The sequence below is a fragment of the Papio anubis genome, chromosome 16, assembly GCF_008728515.1.
Source record: "Papio anubis isolate 15944 chromosome 16, Panubis1.0, whole genome shotgun sequence".
Taxonomy (NCBI): Eukaryota; Metazoa; Chordata; class Mammalia; order Primates; family Cercopithecidae; genus Papio; species Papio anubis.
In genome coordinates this window covers 31808112-31828053 of record NC_044991.1, presented here as the reverse complement: position 1 = coordinate 31828053, position 19942 = coordinate 31808112, and the positions used below count along the sequence as shown (strand labels likewise).

At 47.5% G+C, this 19942-nt stretch overlaps 1 protein-coding gene across 20 annotated transcripts in view; it reads right to left on the bottom strand.

The window, feature by feature from the left end:
• MICAL3 (microtubule associated monooxygenase, calponin and LIM domain containing 3) overlaps nucleotides 1-19942 on the bottom strand; it is a 233225-nt gene that overhangs the window by 90151 nt on the left and 123132 nt on the right. For 13 of the 20 annotated variants that reach the window (XR_652657.4, XM_021921345.2, XM_017945111.3 and 10 more), the window contains exons 7-18: nucleotides 19123-19223; nucleotides 16095-16352; nucleotides 15616-15731; nucleotides 14671-14797; nucleotides 13164-13260; nucleotides 10811-10958; nucleotides 8036-8232; nucleotides 6312-6424; nucleotides 6159-6221; nucleotides 5187-5360; nucleotides 3558-3641; nucleotides 507-605 (exon numbers count right to left, since the gene is read on the bottom strand). Coding sequence is in view for 17 of the 20 variants with exons in the window: in XM_021921345.2 (XP_021777037.1) it covers nucleotides 507-605; nucleotides 3558-3641; nucleotides 5187-5360; nucleotides 6159-6221; nucleotides 6312-6424; nucleotides 8036-8232; nucleotides 10811-10958; nucleotides 13164-13260; nucleotides 14671-14797; nucleotides 15616-15731; nucleotides 16095-16352; nucleotides 19123-19223 (1577 nt within the window). In the remaining 3 variants the exon portion in view is untranslated. Of the gene's footprint in view, nucleotides 1-506; nucleotides 606-3557; nucleotides 5361-6158; nucleotides 6222-6311; nucleotides 6425-8035; nucleotides 8233-10810; nucleotides 10959-13163; nucleotides 13261-14670; nucleotides 14798-15615; nucleotides 15732-16094; nucleotides 16353-18941; nucleotides 19224-19942 lie in introns of those variants that run through there. The other 7 variants (XM_003905196.4, XM_009216753.4, XM_017945114.3 and 4 more) reach the window with 5 other exon arrangements.

The following is a 19942-nucleotide window of genomic DNA, read 5'->3' as shown; positions in this document are numbered from 1 at the left end:
GAACGCTCTGCCTGGTGTGCGAGTGCAGGGGGAGGAGTGTTTGTTGGAAGACGCTGAACGGGCAAGAGGCAGAGCTCCCAGAATCAGAAGGAACAAAACTCACGTGGAGAAGCCCTGTGGCAGCGCCCGAAGGCCTCACCCCACCTCACTGTGCAGCGAGAGAAAAGGGCTGCCTTCAGTGGGGTTTCAGAAAAACAGGCTGCTCTTAGGGCTTCTGGGCCTCGGATGCGTGACAAACATCAGTTACAGCTGAACTTCTAGTTCATGGTGGGACAGTCATGTTTCCATGGTGTGGGTGGGACTGACCAGGGTCAGGTGTGAACGTAGGATGCACCATCCTGAGGGCCATAAAAGTTGCTTCCACCATAAATGGTTTCTACGCATGGCCTTTCTTCTTGACAGTTACTGCTGAGAAGAGGGAAACTGACTTGGTCCCTACACTAGCCACCTACACAGACAGGCAGGGAGACAAGAGACAGGACCACGGAGCATGCAGAGAGGATCACCTGCTGGCTGCCATGCGCCCGACAGGGAGGTGGAGTAGGGGGAGGAGACAGGGTGATCACTTTTTTGGGGCAGGTCCGAGAACACTCCTTTTCCCGTTGCTTTTACACCAACAGACACAAACAGAGAGAACATTATTCAAACAGTGGCCACGTGGAGGCTGGTTCTGGGAGGACTGAAGGGCGTTTGTCAGAAGCACCCCAGGGAGGCCTTTCCTTGCCCCTTCATCCTCAGAGGGCAGCCCAGTGGTCTCCCGTGGGCCCCCAGGTGGGACGTGTACCCTCTGCTGGGCACAGCCACAGAGGTGATCTGCGGGACTGGGGAGAACCAGCAGCGCAGCACCTTCCAGGTGCCAGGGAACAACGGTTTTCTCAGGGAAGCTGGGGATATAAGAAATAGGCTTGCTGATGAGTAGAGAGAAAGGGCAAACAGGCCAACCGCCAAGAGGGGACACAGAGACCCCCTCTCAAGGGCTTGGTCATGTGCATCCAATACAGCGAAGCAGCAGCCTCTTCAGGGCACAGCTGTGACAGTGGCTGGCACTGCTGCCCTCCCCTCAGTCCCTGCAATCAAAGGGCTTCAGGAAACTAACAAGGAAATGCAAGAAAGGCAGGAGCATTATGTCAAAATTAAAGGTGTCTCACTAACATTCCAATGCCATATACACGTCCCTGGCTTTTCTCTCATTCTGCCCCCTCCACCATATTCCCTTCGAGAGTCTGTCTACAATTTACAAAGCCCCAAAGTCCCTGGTATTTGAGAAACAATCACACATTCCCAGGCCTCTCTGATATCTTCCAGGGAAACTCTCATCTCCCTGTGCCCAGGCAGCATGCAGGGAGCGGGGGAGCAGGGAAGCCACGAGGCCTGGGGAAACAGCCCCGTACTCGCTCAGAGCTCCCCTGACAATCTACTTCCAAACTAGGGCTGGTTATCGCACAGAGCTTGCCTTCAGGATGTGTTTCTGAGATCAAAAGGCAAAAGGATGGGGAAGGGAAGAGCCACAGCGTTTACAAAGGAAGGAAATGAAGGGAAGCCACTGGCAGGCTGAGCTGCTATTATTTTCCCTCTTCCATACGATGACCTAGGCTGAAAGTGACCCTTCTGTCAACTCAGCTATCACTGCCCTGCCAGGCAATGCCCTCCTGCCTCTGAACCACCTCCAGAGAAGCACTATGAGTCACAATGGGGTGCTGCCAGTCAGCCCCGCTTCCTGAAGGGAGATGTGGAGGGCCAGCCATGGGAGGCATCAGACGCAGGGTCCGGGTACCACTGGGGTTCCCCTGTCCCAGGTTTCTGCAAGTATCTGACACTGCAACTCCAACTCTTTCAGGAGATAAATTTAGAAGGCCCAAATTCATGATTTAGAGCTGAGAAAGTTCTATGTGAATACTACACATTTCACACGGACATAAGAACTGTGAGTTTTGGTTCACAGTGCTACTTCCCTGCCACCTGGTAAATTCGCAGATCCCTACTGGATATCCCCTAAGGTACCAAAGAACCTAACGGGGTTCTCACCGCTAACAATTTCTCACCAATCAAGTCTCATTTATACATCTGCCCAGCTACTGTCTCCAACTGTAATCTGGTGCCCATCCCACAGAACCTGCGTTTGACTTTCATGGTTCTATTCCACTGCCCATACAGTCTGCCAGTCTCCTACTCCGCCACGACCCTACTGACTCAGGTGACAAGTTGCACTGGCAGGGACTACCAACATTCTCCAGGGAGCATGCTTCCAGCGGCCCCTCAGCACCATTCCAGCCACAGCCACCCGTTCCCCCACTTGCCTGCGTTACTCCTCATCTCCCTCTCCCTCTGCTCCTCCCACCTCAGGCACCTGTTATGGATACTGTAAGAGGTTTTGGAATCCAATTTAGAGTTCACTTTCCCCTTCAACAGATCCTCAACTAAACATCATCTTTCAAATCATATCTTCCACCAAGACATCAAGGCCAAGGTTAAGAAAATAAAATGCAAGTAAATTTCCAATTAGATTTTTCAGAAGACTTCCCTCATGCACAGAGAAAGGGTGAATTTGTCTTCTGTTGTGAGTTTGGACACTGCTCCCAAAATTCCATCTCAGTCTTTTGGGCCCTGTCTTTAATGTGCTATGTTACAAAAGAATGGTTAGAAAGGAACGTTTTTGCCGGAATGTAAGTAACTTAAATAAAACCCAACTCACCACCCCTCAGCATCTCCTGACCATAAAGTCACTTTACAGCACAGGAGGCTGGGGAGATCGACTACGGAAGGCGCTGACGGCATCCAGGACCAGCTCACGGCCCTCTCGGCATCTCAGCAGACCTAAATGATATCAGACTACAAGGCAGCCAACCCTGGCTCCACTCGAGAGCAGGGACTTGCTCATCTGTGACATGGAGGAGCCACAGTCAGGGCTCCCAATTCCTCTGCTGGGTTTTTTCTTAGAAAGTGCATGCCATCACCTGCCCTATTCTGTACCACTTAGGATACGCAGTTTTCCGGGAGATCCTGCCAAGGTTTTAGTGAAAATTTCCAAAAACATTCATTTAAATGTAGAGAGAACACCAATAAAACATCCAGGAATACTTTCATCCAGGATTTAAAACAAACACAAACTCACAGTTCCAGACTATTTTCCTGGATAACATTTTCCCATTTAAAAGGCTCCACGCCCCAACTCTCAGGCTTGACATACTCAGAATTCTCTCTCCCAGGGTCACGAGGAGACATGCTGGAAAAAAGTCAGCTTGAGACAAATGGACAACAGCAAACCCAAGAGCTCGGGTACCCCTAGGTGAGCTGCCTACCATACCGCTTCAGCGAGTTTCAAACCAAATCAACAGTCTCCCTGTTAACTCTTTCTCAAATCCCCAGGAGTTACAGAAATCGTGCAATCAATCAGCCCTGCCTGTTCAATGTTTTCCCAAAGCTACTACTCGAATGAGCGGAGACTTCCGGCCCTCATGAGCTAGGATTCCAGAGCACAGGCCTGAACCCTGGCTCAGGAGGAGGGGCAGGAAGGCCTGGAGAGACAGCACCCATCCTGGCCCTGGCAGTTCCTTTACCTGTTTCCACTGCGGGGTGGGGGCAGGGCGAACCTGCCCGGGCAGGCAGCTGGACGGCTGGCTGGCCCCACGCTCTTGTGTCAGCTGGGGACACACAGGCCAAGTGTGGGTGGGGACAGGACATGGAGACAAAACAAAATAAAAGTACATTAAGGTGGGAGAAGAACAGAAAGAACTCACAGGGGACAGCCCCACACCTGTGAACTGTGGGGAAGAGGGAGGATTCATTCATTCTTAGAAAGTTACACTTCTAAAGCAAAGCAAACAGCCTCCCCCAAACCAAAAGCAAATGCAAAAGAACAGAAAAAGGAAAACAGAAGCTGTAATACGCATCATCTCTTTTCCAAGCTAAATGTTCTCTGAGTCGAAACCACTAATTCTGATTTGGAAAACTAATATTCCCATCCAAAATGAGGAAAGCAACCTTCTCTTAGAGGCAACCTTCCTCTAACGGGCAGCATTCCAGCCTTCCCAAGGCAGGGGAACCTGGGGCTGCCAGAGCCTCCAGACAACCTCAACTGTTTATCAGTGAATATCATCACCTTTTCTGTGAGCCACAGCATGAAAAGACTGGCGTGCAAAGACTAGATGTGGCAGGTAGTTAATTACGGCCAGACTCCAAGCAAAGCTGCTCCCACCCATCTGGTCCATAGGAAGAATGGCTGATGGGCATGGAGAAGATGAAGAGAGTGAAGGGAAATTCAGAGAAGGGGCCGCTGCCCTCCGGCTGCTCTCTCCAGTTATCATGGAGATTTATGAGACACTTGCAGTGTGAATCTCCAAAATCCCAGGCCCACCTCTTGTAAGAAGTCAGAGTGACTTTTAGACAAGCAAGGGGAGAGACACACCCTAACAAAGACACCCCAAGCCACAAGCTGCTGCCATGCACTCTCATGCATGGTGTGTGGGAGTGCCACTTAGCACTCAATGCTCATAGTCCTAGGAAAATATCCCGGGAAACTGCTGCAACACACAAAAGACGGTTTATCATGAGAACGTTTATCTCTGTATCTTATCATGAAAGATGAGAAATAACCTGAACATCCAACACTAGAGCAACAGCTAAGAGAAGCCTGATGCCCACACATTCTAGAAGGTGCTTGTAGAGTCAGGGACAACATGGGAACGCCTAAGGTGAAATGAAAAAAGGAGAATCGACAAGTATATGTTAAGAATGACCTTATCTACAAAAACAAGAATACACTGAAAAAAAAGACCAGAAAGAAGGGCAGGAGGATATTAATTAATAAAATCACAGGTGGCTTCATTACCTTTACTGTACTTCTCAGCATGTTCCTCAGTAAGTGTGTACTTCTCTAAATTTAAATATATCTGCAAACGTGCACAGATGTACAGGTATATGAATACAGATTTTTTTAGATCCCGCTGCTGATTCTTGTCAGGGGACAACCCAGGTCGGAATGCTGAGGACAGAGCGACCCTCAGAGCCTGAAGCAAGCAGATAAAGGGCTCTTCTCTGCTGCAGTCAGGCGAGGGAAAGCCAGACGCCCGTCTCGAGCCCATGAACCCCAGGGTCTGTGACACAGCCCATCTCAATGGACAGAAAAGATCCCCTCTTCTTGTGTGGCCTGACCACATCAGTGTGGGCGAGGCACGGGTTGGGTTTACCTGTCTCCGTGTGCCGACCGACTGTGCGGGTGCGTTCTCTTCAAATTTGGCCAGCAGCTGGGTTGCCATGTACTTCACTTTGTTCTGGTTCCCAACGGCAACGTCCATCCTCCTGTCTGTCAGAGTGCTCACCAGGGTCGGTCTTTCTCCTCTATGGCCCCGGGGAGCTTCCTCCTGATCAATACCAACCCCAAAGAACCCGGCGCTGTGACAGGAGGCTCCCCCCATGTCCCTCCCTCACAGAAGTGCGCTCAGGACCTGGCACGGGGGCTGGTGGTCTGGCTCAGCTCTCAAAGCTCCCATGTCCACAAGGGGACAGCAAGTCTGAAGCTAGGGCCATATAAAGAGTACTGGGACCTGGCCGGGCGTGGTGGCTCAGGCCTGTAATCCCAGCACTTTGGGAGGCCGAGGTGGGCGGATCACTTGAGGTCAGGAGTTTGAGACCAGCCTGGTTAGCATGGTGAAACCCCATCTCTACTAAAAATACAAAAATTAGCAGGACATGGTGGTACACACCTATAATCCCAGCTACTTGGGAGGCTGAGGCATGAGAATCGCTTGAACAGTGGAGGTGGAGGCTGCAGTGAGCCGAGATTGCACCACTGCACTCCAGCCTAGGTAATAGAGCCAAACTGTCTCAAAATAAATAAATAAATAAATAAATAATTTACAAAAATTAGCTGGGTGTGGTGGCACATACTTGTAATCCCAGCTACTTGGGAGGCTGAGGCAGGAGCCCAAACCCAGGAAGCAGAGGTTGCAGTGAGCCCAGATCACGCCACTGGGCAACAAGCAAGACTCTGTCTCAAAAAAAAGAAAAAAAAAGAAAAAAAGAAAAAAAAAAGCCCAGCAGAAATTCTCATAAAGGATGAATAGGAAAAGACCTGGCAATACCATTGTGGAAATGAATGATTTTAACCAAAAAGGGCTATTCCACATGACCATTCTAGCAATTCCCCAAGTGAATCTCACCTCCTCTGATTGACTGGTCTTTCTCCTCTTCCCAGCACCATCCAAGTCCTTTTCCTTTTTATCCTGTACCAAGGGAGAAGGGAAACTGCATTATTCTAGCCACACATACCTTGCCATTAGCTTTGCAGCTGGTCGAGAGACTCCTCCACATACCTTGGGAGAACGCTTCCGAGAGATGGTCTGGCCAAGTTTGCTTAGGAAGGAGATAGGGGATCTGGTGCTGGCTATCAGGACTGCTTTCTCCTCCGCATTTAGGTCCAAGGTGTCTGGGAACAGAAACCAGTGATGTTCAAGCACAGCCCTTGAGGGCACCGCAAAATCCCGACCAAAACTACTCTCCCTTATGGATGGTTCGCAGAGCCTCAGAAAGTTCTAAAGGTTCACCAGCTATGACAACACGTGGCCTCAGCAGGAAACTCCACGGAGGAAATGCATACTTGGGTATGGACACTGAGCCTTCTTTTTTTCATCCACATCAACAAAAATGACTCTTCTTCCCAATCTACTTCAGTTACCAAAACCTGCACTTTTGCTTTTCAGAAGTTGGAAGCTGGCTGTGATTGTTAGTTACAGCAGAGTGCTGAAGGCTCGTTTTTGTGATAAAAATTTTGGGACAGACAGAGAGGGAGGGAGAGAGAAAAGCAGAGAGGCGATGAACTCAGGGTTCCTCATTTTAGTGTATGCAGATGCCACGATCTGAGCTGCACACAGACAGGGGTGGCACTGAATGGGTACATCAGTGTTAGAGCTGTGGCTTTCTGTTGTAAGAATGGCATGGCTAACCAGGAAAAGCCACCGATCCCTACAAGAATACATGGGCTGGAAAGTACTGGAAGGTGGTAACACAAGTTTTTTGGATTTCAATGTTTCATTAATAACAACAGTAATTTTTAAAATAGTCATTAATTCATAGTAAATCACTAACATTTGTTAAGTACTTCCACTGGCCGAACATCCTTCTTGGCACAGCACAATGTAATTATACATATTATCCCCATTTTACACCCATTATCCCATTTTACAAGACAGGTTGACAGAAAGCGAGACACAGGAAAATTTAGTAACTTGCCTAAGGCCAGGAGTGGAAGCCTGGGATACTGTAAATCCAGGTCAGACCCCACAGCCAACACTCTAGCCTCATGCTACACTTACTTTAAGTGACAATTAATGACAACAGGAATATTTTTTGTAGCACTATGAGAGTCTGAGGCAGCAAGCTGAGGGCCAAGCAAAGACTTTTGGGAAGTGCTAAGAGGTAGGAGTAGAAAGAAGCCGGAGAAGGCACAGTGACAGGAGAAAGAAGGGGGACAAGTGTGGTTCAGGATCACAGACATGGAGGAGATGAGAGAATTCCAAGAAAAGGGATATCGTTCTCCGGCGCCCAACAATGCAGAAAAGCAAGTGCGTGAGAGACAGGAACTGAGAAAAGAGTTAGGAGGTGGGAATCCTCCTCACTGGGGAACAGCTGCGGTAGCGCAGTGTGAGGAGAAGCCGGCTTATAACCCGTTACGAAGTTTGGGCCGTGCAGAAGCAGAGGCCACAAGCACAAACCACTTCTTCAAAAAGGCTGGCTCTGAGAGCGCGAGCACTAGAAGCTGGTGGAGTCATAGAAAAAGACTTGGTACAGGAACGATTTCTGCATTTTTATAAATGCAGCGAGAAAGATTTGGGAAAGAATGAGGGGTTGAGAACATACTACTAGAGAAGGGAAAAATAATGAAGCAAAGCTCCAGAGATTTCCCTGACAGCTAACTGGTAAGAACACAGAATAACTTTGTGTTTGGTGGCACTGCTGCGGGACAGTCGAGAGGAAGGAAGGAACAGCCGGGCCACAGCACAGCAGCGGGGGTGGTGCAGCAGCTCCTCCCGGGCCTTACCGCTAGAGGGGAGGGAGTCCTTAAACATCTCGTAGAACTGAGTCAGGTACATCACCATGGAAAGCTTATCGGGCTCCCCCACGGAGGCCATTTCTTTGCCTGTCATGATGGGAGAAATGCCCAACTCCTTCTCAGCAATGTCAAAGGCCAGTTGGTTATTCTTCTCCACATTTTGCTCATCCAAAGAATCAAAATCTCTGAGAAACAGGACAAGGAAAACGTATCAAGATAGGTTGACTGTCCTTAAACAGAAACACGGTATCCTGGAGTCATCGTCCTTTCTCTGTTTTCAGCTAAAATCCAGGGTGCTGTGCATTGTGGACGCCTGAGAACAAACCTGTTTTATCTCACCTCTTGTTCTTTTTCTTTTTACTAAGGAAAAGCAAAGTAACCTCAGGAAGTGATGAAAGGTTTACCCACCAAAGAAAAAAAAAAGGGAAAAAGTCGAAAAACTACTCTCATTTCTCTGGTAACACAAATTTACCACTAAAATGTGAGCTTGAGAATAGGAACTGGCTGGGCACAGTGGTTCATACCTGTGATCCCAACACTTTGGAAGGGTGAGGCAGCAGAATTGCTTGAGCCCCGGAGCTCAATTTAAATTAAAAATTTAATTCAAATTAAAAATTAGCTAGGCATGGCGGCATGTACCTATAGTCCTAGCTATGTGGGAGGCTGAGGCAGGAGAATCACTTGAGCCTGCAAGTTCAAGGTTGCAATGAGCTATGACTGTGCCACTGCCCTCTATCCCGAGAAATAGGGTGGGGGACCCTGTCTCTAAAAATAAAAATAAAAAATAATAGGAACTATCTTATCTTTAACATATCTTGATCCTTGCATATGGCCCATCCGTGTTAAACTAATGTGAAAACACGATACATCTCCTATTTGAATCAGATTACCCCTACAGGCCCGGGACTGTCACCCACCATGGCCCTTAGACCCGACCAGCTGTTAAGGTACTAAATCAGCTCTGATGAATCTTAGCCTTCTCCTGGAGGGGAAATTCCAAAATCCTCCTCAAAAAATGTTTCCATTGCTAAGTTTCCTATTTAGATTAATGGCCATTTCCTACTGGGTTTAAGCCTCTTGCTTTTCAGAAGACTGATCGCATTCTTCCTTACATGACTTCAGGCTAACCCAGCAGCCCTTATTCTGTGTTAACCTAGGACCCCACAGCATTTTCCACTTTCTCAAACTCCCCCTCACTGTAGGTTCAGCCCTGAAACTATGACCCCACTGCTACTGAACAGTGCCGCGCTGTCTCTGTGCTGCTTTGCCTTCCCAGAAGACGGTCCCCTAACCTTCGCCCGGTGCCCCTCCACCCCACCTGCTAGGCTCCCTCAACCACTTCTGCCTGTTCCATTCGGAACACAGCTGACTCACCTGCCCATCCTCTGCCACTGACTACAATCTTTCCCAAGCTGCTCTTCCTTGCCCCACCCCCTTTCTTTGGCGGGAGTGAATAAGCCCTATTCTTACTTACTTGTTATCAACTTCTGGGTGAGCTAAGTGACAGGAGCAGCAGAGGTCACTTACCTCCATCCAAGCACACCAGAAATCCCCATTGGTAATCCACACTGCACAAGGCTATTTTTACCAGCTCTTGCCTCGTCAGTTTATAACCATCATATAAATAGCAACTATATCTTGCAGGATTCTTTAAGCAATCATTAAACAAAACAAACAGAAATTGGCCTCTTAAGTGGACCTCATGATGGAAAGGACAGGAAACCAAAATAACGCAACATGCTCTGCTTCTGAATCCTTCTGTCTGGCTTCCATGGTAACAAATGCCAATGGGGGAACCTGAGTGTGCTGGCCCCCACAGCTGACCTGGGGTCACCCCAGAGTGCTGATTCTGTAGACAGGTGAGTGGAGAATGGCCAAAGGAGATGTCACTGGGATAGGTGGGTAGGACAACAGAATATGTCTGTAAAAAATGCAGTCTTTAACACAGAGAAAATACCAATGAACCATCATGAATTGGTTAAGTGTTCATGATGTTTTGCTTTGTTAGTAGTGACACATTTGCCTTGAGCTGGCCAAATGTTCTAGCCAGGTTTCCCCTGTGACCCACAGAACTTGAGAGAGAGCTAGGTCGGGCGCGGTGGCTCATGCCTGTAATCCCAGCACTTTGGGAGGCCGAGGTGGGTGGATCATGAGGTCAGGAGATCGAGACCATCCTGGCTAACATGGTGAAACCCCGTCTCTACTAAAAATACAAAAAATTAGCCAGGCGTGGTGGCGGGTGCTTGTAGTCCCAGCTACTCCAGAGGCTGAAGCAGGAGAATGGCGTAAACCCGGGAGGTGGAGGTTGAAGTGAGCCGAGATGGCGCCACTGCACTCCAGCTGGGGGGACAAAGCGAGACTCCTCGTCTCAAAAAAAAAAAAAAAAGATTTTGAGAGATAGCTGGCCGAAACAAAGAGTTCAATCGGGGTCAATAAACAGAGTTTTCCTCTGTGTGAAGCTAACAGGCCCAGGTGGGTATCAAAACCCATTTTTGACTTATCAGTGTTGTGATTTTTAAAACTCAGCTATAGGAGCGCAAAAGACTTATTGGAAAAAAATAAAAATAAAAATCATTCCTGGGTTGAGCTATATAATACATGACATGCAGAGTTTCAAATATAGTGAAATCAAAATCACTGCCTTCTAGAGAAAGTATACTATGAACCTCATTCTAGGAAAAAGGACAAAATATTACTTGATAACAGAGTGGTCTGAGATCCTTGGGGAATATTAAAAAAACATAAAGTTTGATCACAACTTACATCAAGTCCGGGCGGTATCTATGGATAATTGCACAAAGGGCCAAGCCACTTTTCCAAGACATGGTGAGATCTGTCACGTTTACCCCTGCATAGCCATCTGTCTGCCTCTGGCACCAACCCAGCAGTTTGCTTGAACGAGCTACAGACTCTAAAACAACAAAACACATTATTCTTGGAGGTGTGGTCACCTGGTAACACTGACAGAGAATCCTCTTTGCAGGACACACGTCCACTTTGAAAAATTACTGAGGGTAGGGACAAAACAGTCAACACTAGTTTCCAATCAAAGAAAACAGTGAGGAACAAGGTTATGCAAATGGTATCATGACAGTGAATTCTAAGAAAAGAAACTACTAGTTTATCCAGACTCTAAGGTCAATGTCCACCCCCCAGCATCCTGAGGGACCACAGCCTGACAGCCACAGCCCGCTGTCCCTGCGGCACTGAGGTGGAGGAGCGCCACCTACTGTGTGGCCAGCCTGGCTTGCAGCAGCTCTGAGTTCTCAGGTAGTCGCCGGCACCTGGCTGAGGAAGCCTTCCCCCTCCAAAGTAGCATTGGGAAAAGGAGAGGAGAAAAGGCTCCATCCTACAGGGTGGCACATTCAACCCAAAGCACCAGGCCCTGCCCCTGCACTTCCAAGGCACTGTATAACTTGCCAAGAGAAGAAGCCCTGCAGGGCTCTGCTGACAACACTGGGGCCCCAGATCAGACAGTCCCCAAACGGAGCCTGGCACCTCGTACTACGAATTCTCAACCCTGAAAAACTGAATAGGCAAACACATGTGCTGGGATGCTTTTTACAGTTCATTGAAACGTCTTCTAAAACCTGAACAGCCTCTTTAAAACTCCTATTATTAACCACATCAGAAGAGCTCTGATACGGGCCATTCAGGAGAATCTACGAACTATTTATATCCAAGAAAGTCTGTTCCCTCACCGAGGGCAACTGAAGTTTGCACTAAGTCATTTAGTAATCTGTGAACACAAGACAAAAGCCAAGTATCATGAAAATCCTGTTTCATTTAGGTTTTTCACCGCGAAAATGTATTCTGCAATAACACATAAAACCACTTTCTGGTGCCATCTCTTGGCTCAGAAATGAGCTTTTACTCAGATCTGTCTCCTATGTGTATATCCAACCATCCAATATGTTAATAGGCAACTTCAGTATTCCAGGCTCTAAAATAAAAACAGTGAATAAAGATACACTCTCTGCTTTCAAAGAGAAGACGCTCCAGGGGAGAAAAATGCAAATGTTTCCGACTGCCTGCTGGTCCTCACATCCACCCTGGCATCCCAATGGCACATCAAATTCACAATGTCCAAATGACTCAACCCTCTCAGCCCTCCCTCTGCCTTGCCTACACTGATGTAGCACCATCTACAAACACCCACCTCTCGCCCCACAAGGCGATCAGCTGGCCCTGCCCATCGATTTCACCTCCTTACCATTCTCTCTCACATAACGAACAATGGGAATGACCATCCACTGGAGGCCTGGCGCTCATGATCACAATGTGAGGTAGACACTGCTGCCCCCATGTCACAGACAAGGAAACCGAAGTTCAGAGCTATTCAATCACCTCTTCGAGGCTGCACAATTCACCAATGGCAAAGCTTGGCCCAGGACTCAGCTGCATCTGGGCCAAAGTCTGAGGTCTCCTCCACTACCTCCTCTCTTCTTCATCCTCAGCATCAGGGCCAGATCTGGGCCTTCACCACCTTCAGCCTGACCATGGCTATGTTTTTCGACCTGGTCTCCCTGCCTCTGGCACTTCCCTCCTCCATCCCCTCTCACATGTGGCTGACCAGGTGTGCGCTCATGTCATTCTCTTCCAAAAAAGTCTTCAGGGCCTTCAATACGTACAAAATCTGGAGTGGTCCTCACCTGTCACTGAATCCTGGCAATGTTGCAGGACCCAGCCAAAGACTTCTTCCACAAAGTCTTCCCCCAAAACCTTAGCTCTGACACTCTCTCCTCTCTCCCCTCTGCCCAGCATCTGTATCTGGTTTCTCTCTATGCTCTCATAACACCTCAGGCCAAGGTAATTCTGTGTGATGGAGACCTGTCTTGTGCATTGCAGGATGTTTAGCAACATCCCTGGCTCCTGACCACTCCCTGGCTCCTGCCCACTCGACGCCAGGAGTACCCACTCCCAATCATGACAATCAAAAATGTCCCCACACAACTACCAAGTAACCCCTGGAGGGCAAAATCACCCCTGGTTGACAGCCACTGTCTCAGACAGTGCTTCAGCCATGGCCTCGGACCGCACCTTATGGCTCAGTGAATGAGTACAGACTTCTCTGAAGGGGCTGCCTGCATCTTAAAAAGCCACCGCCAGAACTCACCATTGCGAGTCAATTTGGGGGTGGTTCGGGAATTCACCAGGCTCTCCATTTCCAGGTGAATATCTTTTGTTTCGCCAGTATCATATAAATGGCGCACCTGGCAGAAATTTACAAAGTCAAACAGAAGGAAAATCAAATATCAAGCAGCAAATTCCTACCTAAGAGAAGAATGGCTGAAAGGAAAGTCTGGGATAGCAGGCTGGGCAAAGTCCAGACAGAAGCTAGGATGATGACCTTTAAATCCTTTATGAAATAAGGTGGGGTTGAAGAAAAACAAATACATTTTAACTATGGCACTTTGTGCTACAAATCAGCTACGCAGGGTGGGTGCAGTGGCTCACGCCTATAATCCCTACACTTGGGGAGGCCGAGGACAGCAGATTGCTTAAGGCCAGGAGTTTGAGACCAGTCTGGGAAACACAGGGAGGCCTCGTCTCTACAAAAAACTTAAAAATTAGCTGTAGTCCCAGCTACTTGGGAGGCTGAGGTAGGAGGATCACTTGAGACCAGGAAGTCAAAGCTTCAGTGAGCCAAGATAGTGCCACCACACCCAGAGAGCCTGTGCAACAAAGCAAGACCCTGTCTTTAAAAAAAAAAGAGAAAAAAATGAGTTACTCGGCCATGGAGGTCCCTCAAAGAGTCTTGGTTGGACTAATGACGGATGCTGCCACTTAACAGAAGGCTCCCTCTAAGAGTCTCGGTTGGACTAATGACGCTGCCTCTAACAGGAGGCCTAAAGGTGGAAACTTCAAGTAGAAGGTGAACAGAAAATTACACCAGGGGCTGGGTGCGGTGGGCAGATCACGAGGTCAGGAGTTCAAGACCAGCCTGACCAACACAGTGAAACCCCGTCTCTACTAAAAATACAAAAATTAGCCGGTGTGGTGGTGGGTGTCTGTAATCCCAGTTACTCGGGAGGCTGAGGCAGGAGAATTGCTTGAACCCAGGAGGCAGAGGCTGCAGTGAGCCAAGATCGCGCCACCTCACTCCAACCTGGGTGACAGAGCGAGAGTCTCAAAAAAAAAAAAAAAAAAAGAATTACACTAGAACAAATTCTTTCAAGTGAACAAACTCTTTTGTCCTCACAATAATTCTTTGAGTAGTCAGGGATTATTATTCCCATTTTTCAGGTAAAGAAATTGAGGCTCAGAGAATGTAAGTCACAGGTGATTGGCAGCAATAACACAGTTGGAAGTTACCTCTCCTCACTATGGGGCAAGTGCTCTTCCCTACAATAAGAATTTGAATTAGGAAACGTGGCATGAAGGCCTGGATTCTTATCACGTTTGATTGTCTCTTAAGTCATTTAACAACTCTATGCCTTAGCTCTCAATCTGTTAACGCAAAATAGTATCTACTTCTACCAATTCAGAGAGACATCTATCTGGATTACTAAAAAAGCATCCTTATATGTGTGGTATTAATAGGTGCACACATCTCAATAGATCAGCATTCTCATCAGTCCTGTAGATGGGCCCAGAAGTAAATGCTGACAAGAAGGTCTCACCTGGCTTGGCCGGAGGAAGTTGACGTTGATATTGGGATACCGAGTGACTGGGTCGATACTGTACTGGCTGAAGTTCTTACTCACATTCTCAGGGGTGGTCTGAGGCAGCAACCTATAAATACTTTCCCTGCAATAACACAGCAATATACTAGGAGTCGGGACCAGCACCACGAACATCTCCCTCTCGTTTCATGGTAGTTCTGACAGCCCAGCAAGTCACCTGACATGCCCGATCCTCATCCTTGACCAGTGTTCTTGGGCCCTACATCAGCCCCTGCTCCCCACACCCATTTGCAGTGATCCCATGGGTAAAAGCCGAGGAGAGAGAGCAGGCACAACACCATCAGTACCCACAGACGCTGCCTCCAACTCAAAAGGCCACACATTTACTCTTTTATTTTTTCAAGCATGCCAATATTTACTTCAGTTTTAAAGATAATCAACACAAAAAAAGAATTATCACTATATTTAGTCAGAATACCTTAAATAAGAGACAAAATAAAGTAGTATCAACTTCCAATTTCATCCGGGAAATCTTATGCCTCAATTATTCTGGTCAAGGCATTAGTTCCTTATCAGAAAGCAAATCACAGGATTTTTATTGCATTTGTAAAAATCTGCTTCAACATAACCCATTTAGGGGTTTGAGAAACATTTATAAGCAGTTTGGCATTTTTCCTCTGAATTCAAAGCTACTTTTAATTTCTTCTCTGTCAGTAAGAAATTTATCTTGGAAAGGAGTAGGAGAAGACTTAGTCCAGGAGACTCATCTTTAGGTTTCTATGACTTTATGAAATCCTATCTCGCCTTTCCTCTTTTCCACATGAAAACATCTTTAATTAAGAAAGCAGAAAGAGAAGGAAGAACTTGCACTCTGCCTGAAGAATAAACCACTCCTTCTTTCCAGTTTTCTCATGAAAGGAAACCCAGATTACTTCCCATTACCTCTCTGCCAGCACTTCCAAAGGGCTTGTTCCTAGAGACCAACTTCGGACCATCCAGGCAGAGTCCATAGCAGCTAGAAAGCCCCGGGCTATTCCTGTTCCCATTGGCCAGAAAGGCTGTAAATAAGACACAAAACGAAGAATTAAAAAATAAAACACCTTTCAAAACAGGAAAAATAAACTAGGGAACAAAGAGTTTGCTGTTGACAGTAGCGTTTGGCAACTGTTTCAATAACAAACTGCTCTGCTTCCCCGATTGGTAGGGAGCAAGTCAAAAAAGGTGCAGAATTTCCATTCATACTTAATAAGCCTGGGCTCCCAGTGGCCTGTAGCGCTCCCCTACTTCCTGGTGTGACTCCTGCAGGGGGTTTACCTGTGCTGTACAACACTGCAGACGCTCATTCCAAGACCTAGGATGCCCAGATTCACTCCTAATTATTCCTGCCCCCACCACAGAGCGCTGCCATGCTTAGCACTCACCTCTAGGAGGCTGTCCCCGACCAGAGCCACTAGTAACTGGTGTCCGTTCTGCTCCCGCACCAAGGCGGCGTTCTCGGAGGCATACATACAAGTGAAGTCAAACATGGCCACGTCGGGCTGCCCATAGTGATTGATGGCAAAATCCAGAGACGGCAGCTGCTGTTGGGTGGAGAAGTCTGCCGCCTCCCTGGCATAGCTGAGCAGAGCCTCCTGGTCCACATTTTCTCGGGAAAGCAGGAGCTCTGTGTCGGCGTAGTCCTGTCTCGAGAGAAAGAGGAGGGTAGGGATGGAGAAACCCTGGCACTGGGCCAGAACCATCCTATATGACCCAGGGCCACAGCTTCTCCTTCCCCCTGAAGTGACTCCACATTCCAAAACCAAAACTTTCAAGCCTGTAATCCCAGCACTTTGGGAGGCCGAGACGGGTGGATCAGGACGTCAGGAGATCGAGACCATCCTGGCTAACCTGGTGAAATCCCGTCTCTACTAAAAATACAAAAAATTAGCCGGGCGTGGTGGCGGGCGCCTGTAGTCCCAGCTACTCGGGAGGCTGAGGCAGGAGAATGGCATAAACCCGGGAGGCGGAGCTTGCAGTGAGCCGAGATCGCGCCACTGCACTCCAGCCTGGGCGAGAGAGCGAGACTCTGTCTCAAAAACAAAACAAAACAAAAAAACAAAACCAAAATTTTATACCATTAAAAGGGGCAAGGGGAAAGGCAGCCAGGCACAATGGCCCACACCTGTAATCCCAGCACTTTGGGAGGCTGGGGCGGGCAGATCACTTGAGGACAAGAGTTCGAGACCTGCCTGGTCAACACGGTGAAACCTCATCTCTACTAAAAATATAAAAATCAGCCAAGCATGGTGGCGTGCGCTGGTAACCCCAGCTACGCGGGAAGCTGACGCAGGAGAATTGCTTGAGCCTGGGAGGCGGAGGTTGCAGTGAGCCAAGATAGCACCACTGCACTCTAGCCTGGGTGACAGAGTAAGACTCCACCTCAAAAAAAAAAAAAAAGGGGGGGGGGGGGTTGGATTATTCCCAAGAGAACATAGACCTTGCTGCCTAAAACACACAGTCATGGCTTTTCCATTTGCTTGGAATAATTACTATTCCTTTGATCTTATCCTATCTGCCTCAGGGTTGTTCTGAGTATCACATACGTGATAGTACTTTGTGAACTGAAAGGGCATTTCATTATCTTCCGGGTAGTAAATGGCTTTTGTCAAATGGGACCACATGAAACACTCAGCCTTGCGTAACTCATGACACCCAAAGGAAGAAACCAAAAAAGCTTGAGTGCCAAAAAGACATGGAGGTGGGAGCAATGGTAGTTCAGGAGGCTGGGAAGGAATATGTTGAAAATGAAACAGAGGGTTTCAAAATAGTAAAATGAGACTCTGAAGGACTCCATAGAAACCCACAAACAAAGAAGAACAAAGGACTGAAAAACTCCTTTTCTGTTTTGGAGGTTCCTGGCACACTGAGCCAAGTCTTTATTCTCTGAAAGTGGGGCCTACGGTTTCTAAGTGGCCCTGATGGTCCTTTCAGCCACCACTACAAGATGTTAAAGCCAAAACACAAACACTCAGGTTGGTCCTAGAAAGACTGTTTGTTCAACACTAAGTAGCCACATGGGTTTAGTGTTTAACAGCATACACCGAAGGTATGGCCTCTGCCCTCTTAGGAAAAAAAAAAAAAAAGAAACACGAAGGCAAAGTAAACCAGGTCTTGGCATTCTAGACTGTTCCTATCGAATGCTGACTGATAACCACAGTTCTGCCTAGGTGGCAGATTTAAGTCTTCACCTTGTCTCAAGGCGTACGAACTGCTTCACTGGCTATTTCTTACTAACAGCAATACAACCCTGATGTAGTCCCAGATAACCAGCAAGACAGTCTTAGAAAGCATCTAACCGGATACGTCTTGCTTATGATTTTGGGAGAGTGGGCTGTATAAACAGCTTTGTCCTGGTTCTCCCTGAAGGCACACAGGATGGCTGTGCTGAGAAACAGCTCAAGGTTCCTGGGTAGAAAGAGGGAGCTCTCTGCCACTGGCACGTGCTCATCAGCTCACTCCCCGCTCTGCTGTCAGATAAGATAGTACTGCAGCTCAGACTAAAGAGACTGCATTCACACCACCCTGCAAAGACAAAGGACTCCCTGAAGTTCAGCTGTGAGACTCTTGTGGGAACTGCACAGGCCTGAATCAGCACAACTGGTGTCTCTGCTTCCGTTCTTCTCATCACATGAGCACAGTGATTCTCACGTTGAGACCAATGAGACCAGGCGAGACTTAAAAAACTCTCCTTCAGGGACCATCCACGTGGTGGTCTTCTGACTTCATATTTCAGGCCATCGTTTCAGGGCATGCCATGCAGTCACCTAGAAACAGGTGAGCTGGACCTGGCTAGGATGGACGCTCAGACCTGTTCTGTGGTCATAAAGAGGCCTAAGTGTAGCCTGATCCTGTCAGTGCTGCCTGGACCTCTGAAAGCTGTATCTGCAGTGACACGAGAACCCTCATCAGGCTCCCATAAACACCAATCATTGCTTCTTGGTCAAACTCCCTTCCCTCTATCACTCTCCCTCCCAGAAGATAATTCTTCAACCAAGCAATCATCAGTCAGATATGGAATTAACAATAACCAGAAACCCCATCACCTAACATTAAACTGAATGTTTATGCATGAAATGCCATCTGAAACTCGCTTTGCAAGAATCCCGTGGTGAAGGAGGAGTGCGCTGGAGTATTACTGACAGAACACTGGCCATGTGTCGACAACTGTGAAAGCTGGATGGTGGGTACGTGAGGGTTCATTACACTATTCTCCCCCCATTTTTATTTACATTTGCAATCAGCCATAGTAAGAGTTGTTCACGCTAAACTGGAAAACATCAGGGGTTACCAGAAGATGCGTTCAGTACTCATTTTCATTCCCTTGCAGGAAAAACCCATCAGACAATTCTTTCTCTTGGTGATATTAACCACTTCAATAAGAAAGAGTTTTGAAGGAAATCCGTGGCTCACATGTAGTATCACTCCTTTGTCCAGCAAACTCTGCTTTTTGGCTGTCATAACGAAATAGTGTGTGTCATCTTTGTAGTAAACGATGTTCTCCAAGTCAATACCTAGGGCCAGAAGACAAATGTGTGCATGTAAGAGTTTGCTGAGATGAAGGTGCATCAGGGCAGCCTGAAAGGTTACACACAGGCCTACAGAGACAAGCGCCTGAGACTCCAGGCAGGGAAAGGTGTCTAAGCCCAGATTCTCACGTCCTGCATCATTAGTTCATGGAATACAGGGAGCTTTGTTTCTCCGTATTCACTCAACACCCCAAACGATCCTAAAAACAATGACTGCTAGGAAACAGAACTGGAGGGACGGGAATAAAAACAAAACAAGCAAAAAAAAAAAAAAAAAAAAAAAAAAAAAAAAAGAGGCTAACCTCTAAAGAGGGCTTGGATTAGTTATCGGGTTAAGCCTCTCGGGACAGTCATCAAGGAAGCTGGAGGAATCTCCTAGATTCTTAAGAACAGGATAGACAACTTGACACCTGGAAGCAGAGAGTGAACTACTGACTTTTTAATTCAATTAGTCTAAAAAATAGATGTAATGGAAAGAAATCAAGTTCTAGAAAACAAAAGAATGAAGGCACATTTAGCAAAATATCCACGTTGATCTATTCAAAACCTATCATACAACAATCTCACTGCTATCTGACACATGGTTTGCCTCCAAGCCTGAGCTGGAACTCAGGAAGACTACATACTTAAAAGGCCTAAAGTCAGCTTCCCAACCAAACCAGGGAGCCACCGGCCAGCAGCTACACCAAGCAGCATGACTTAGC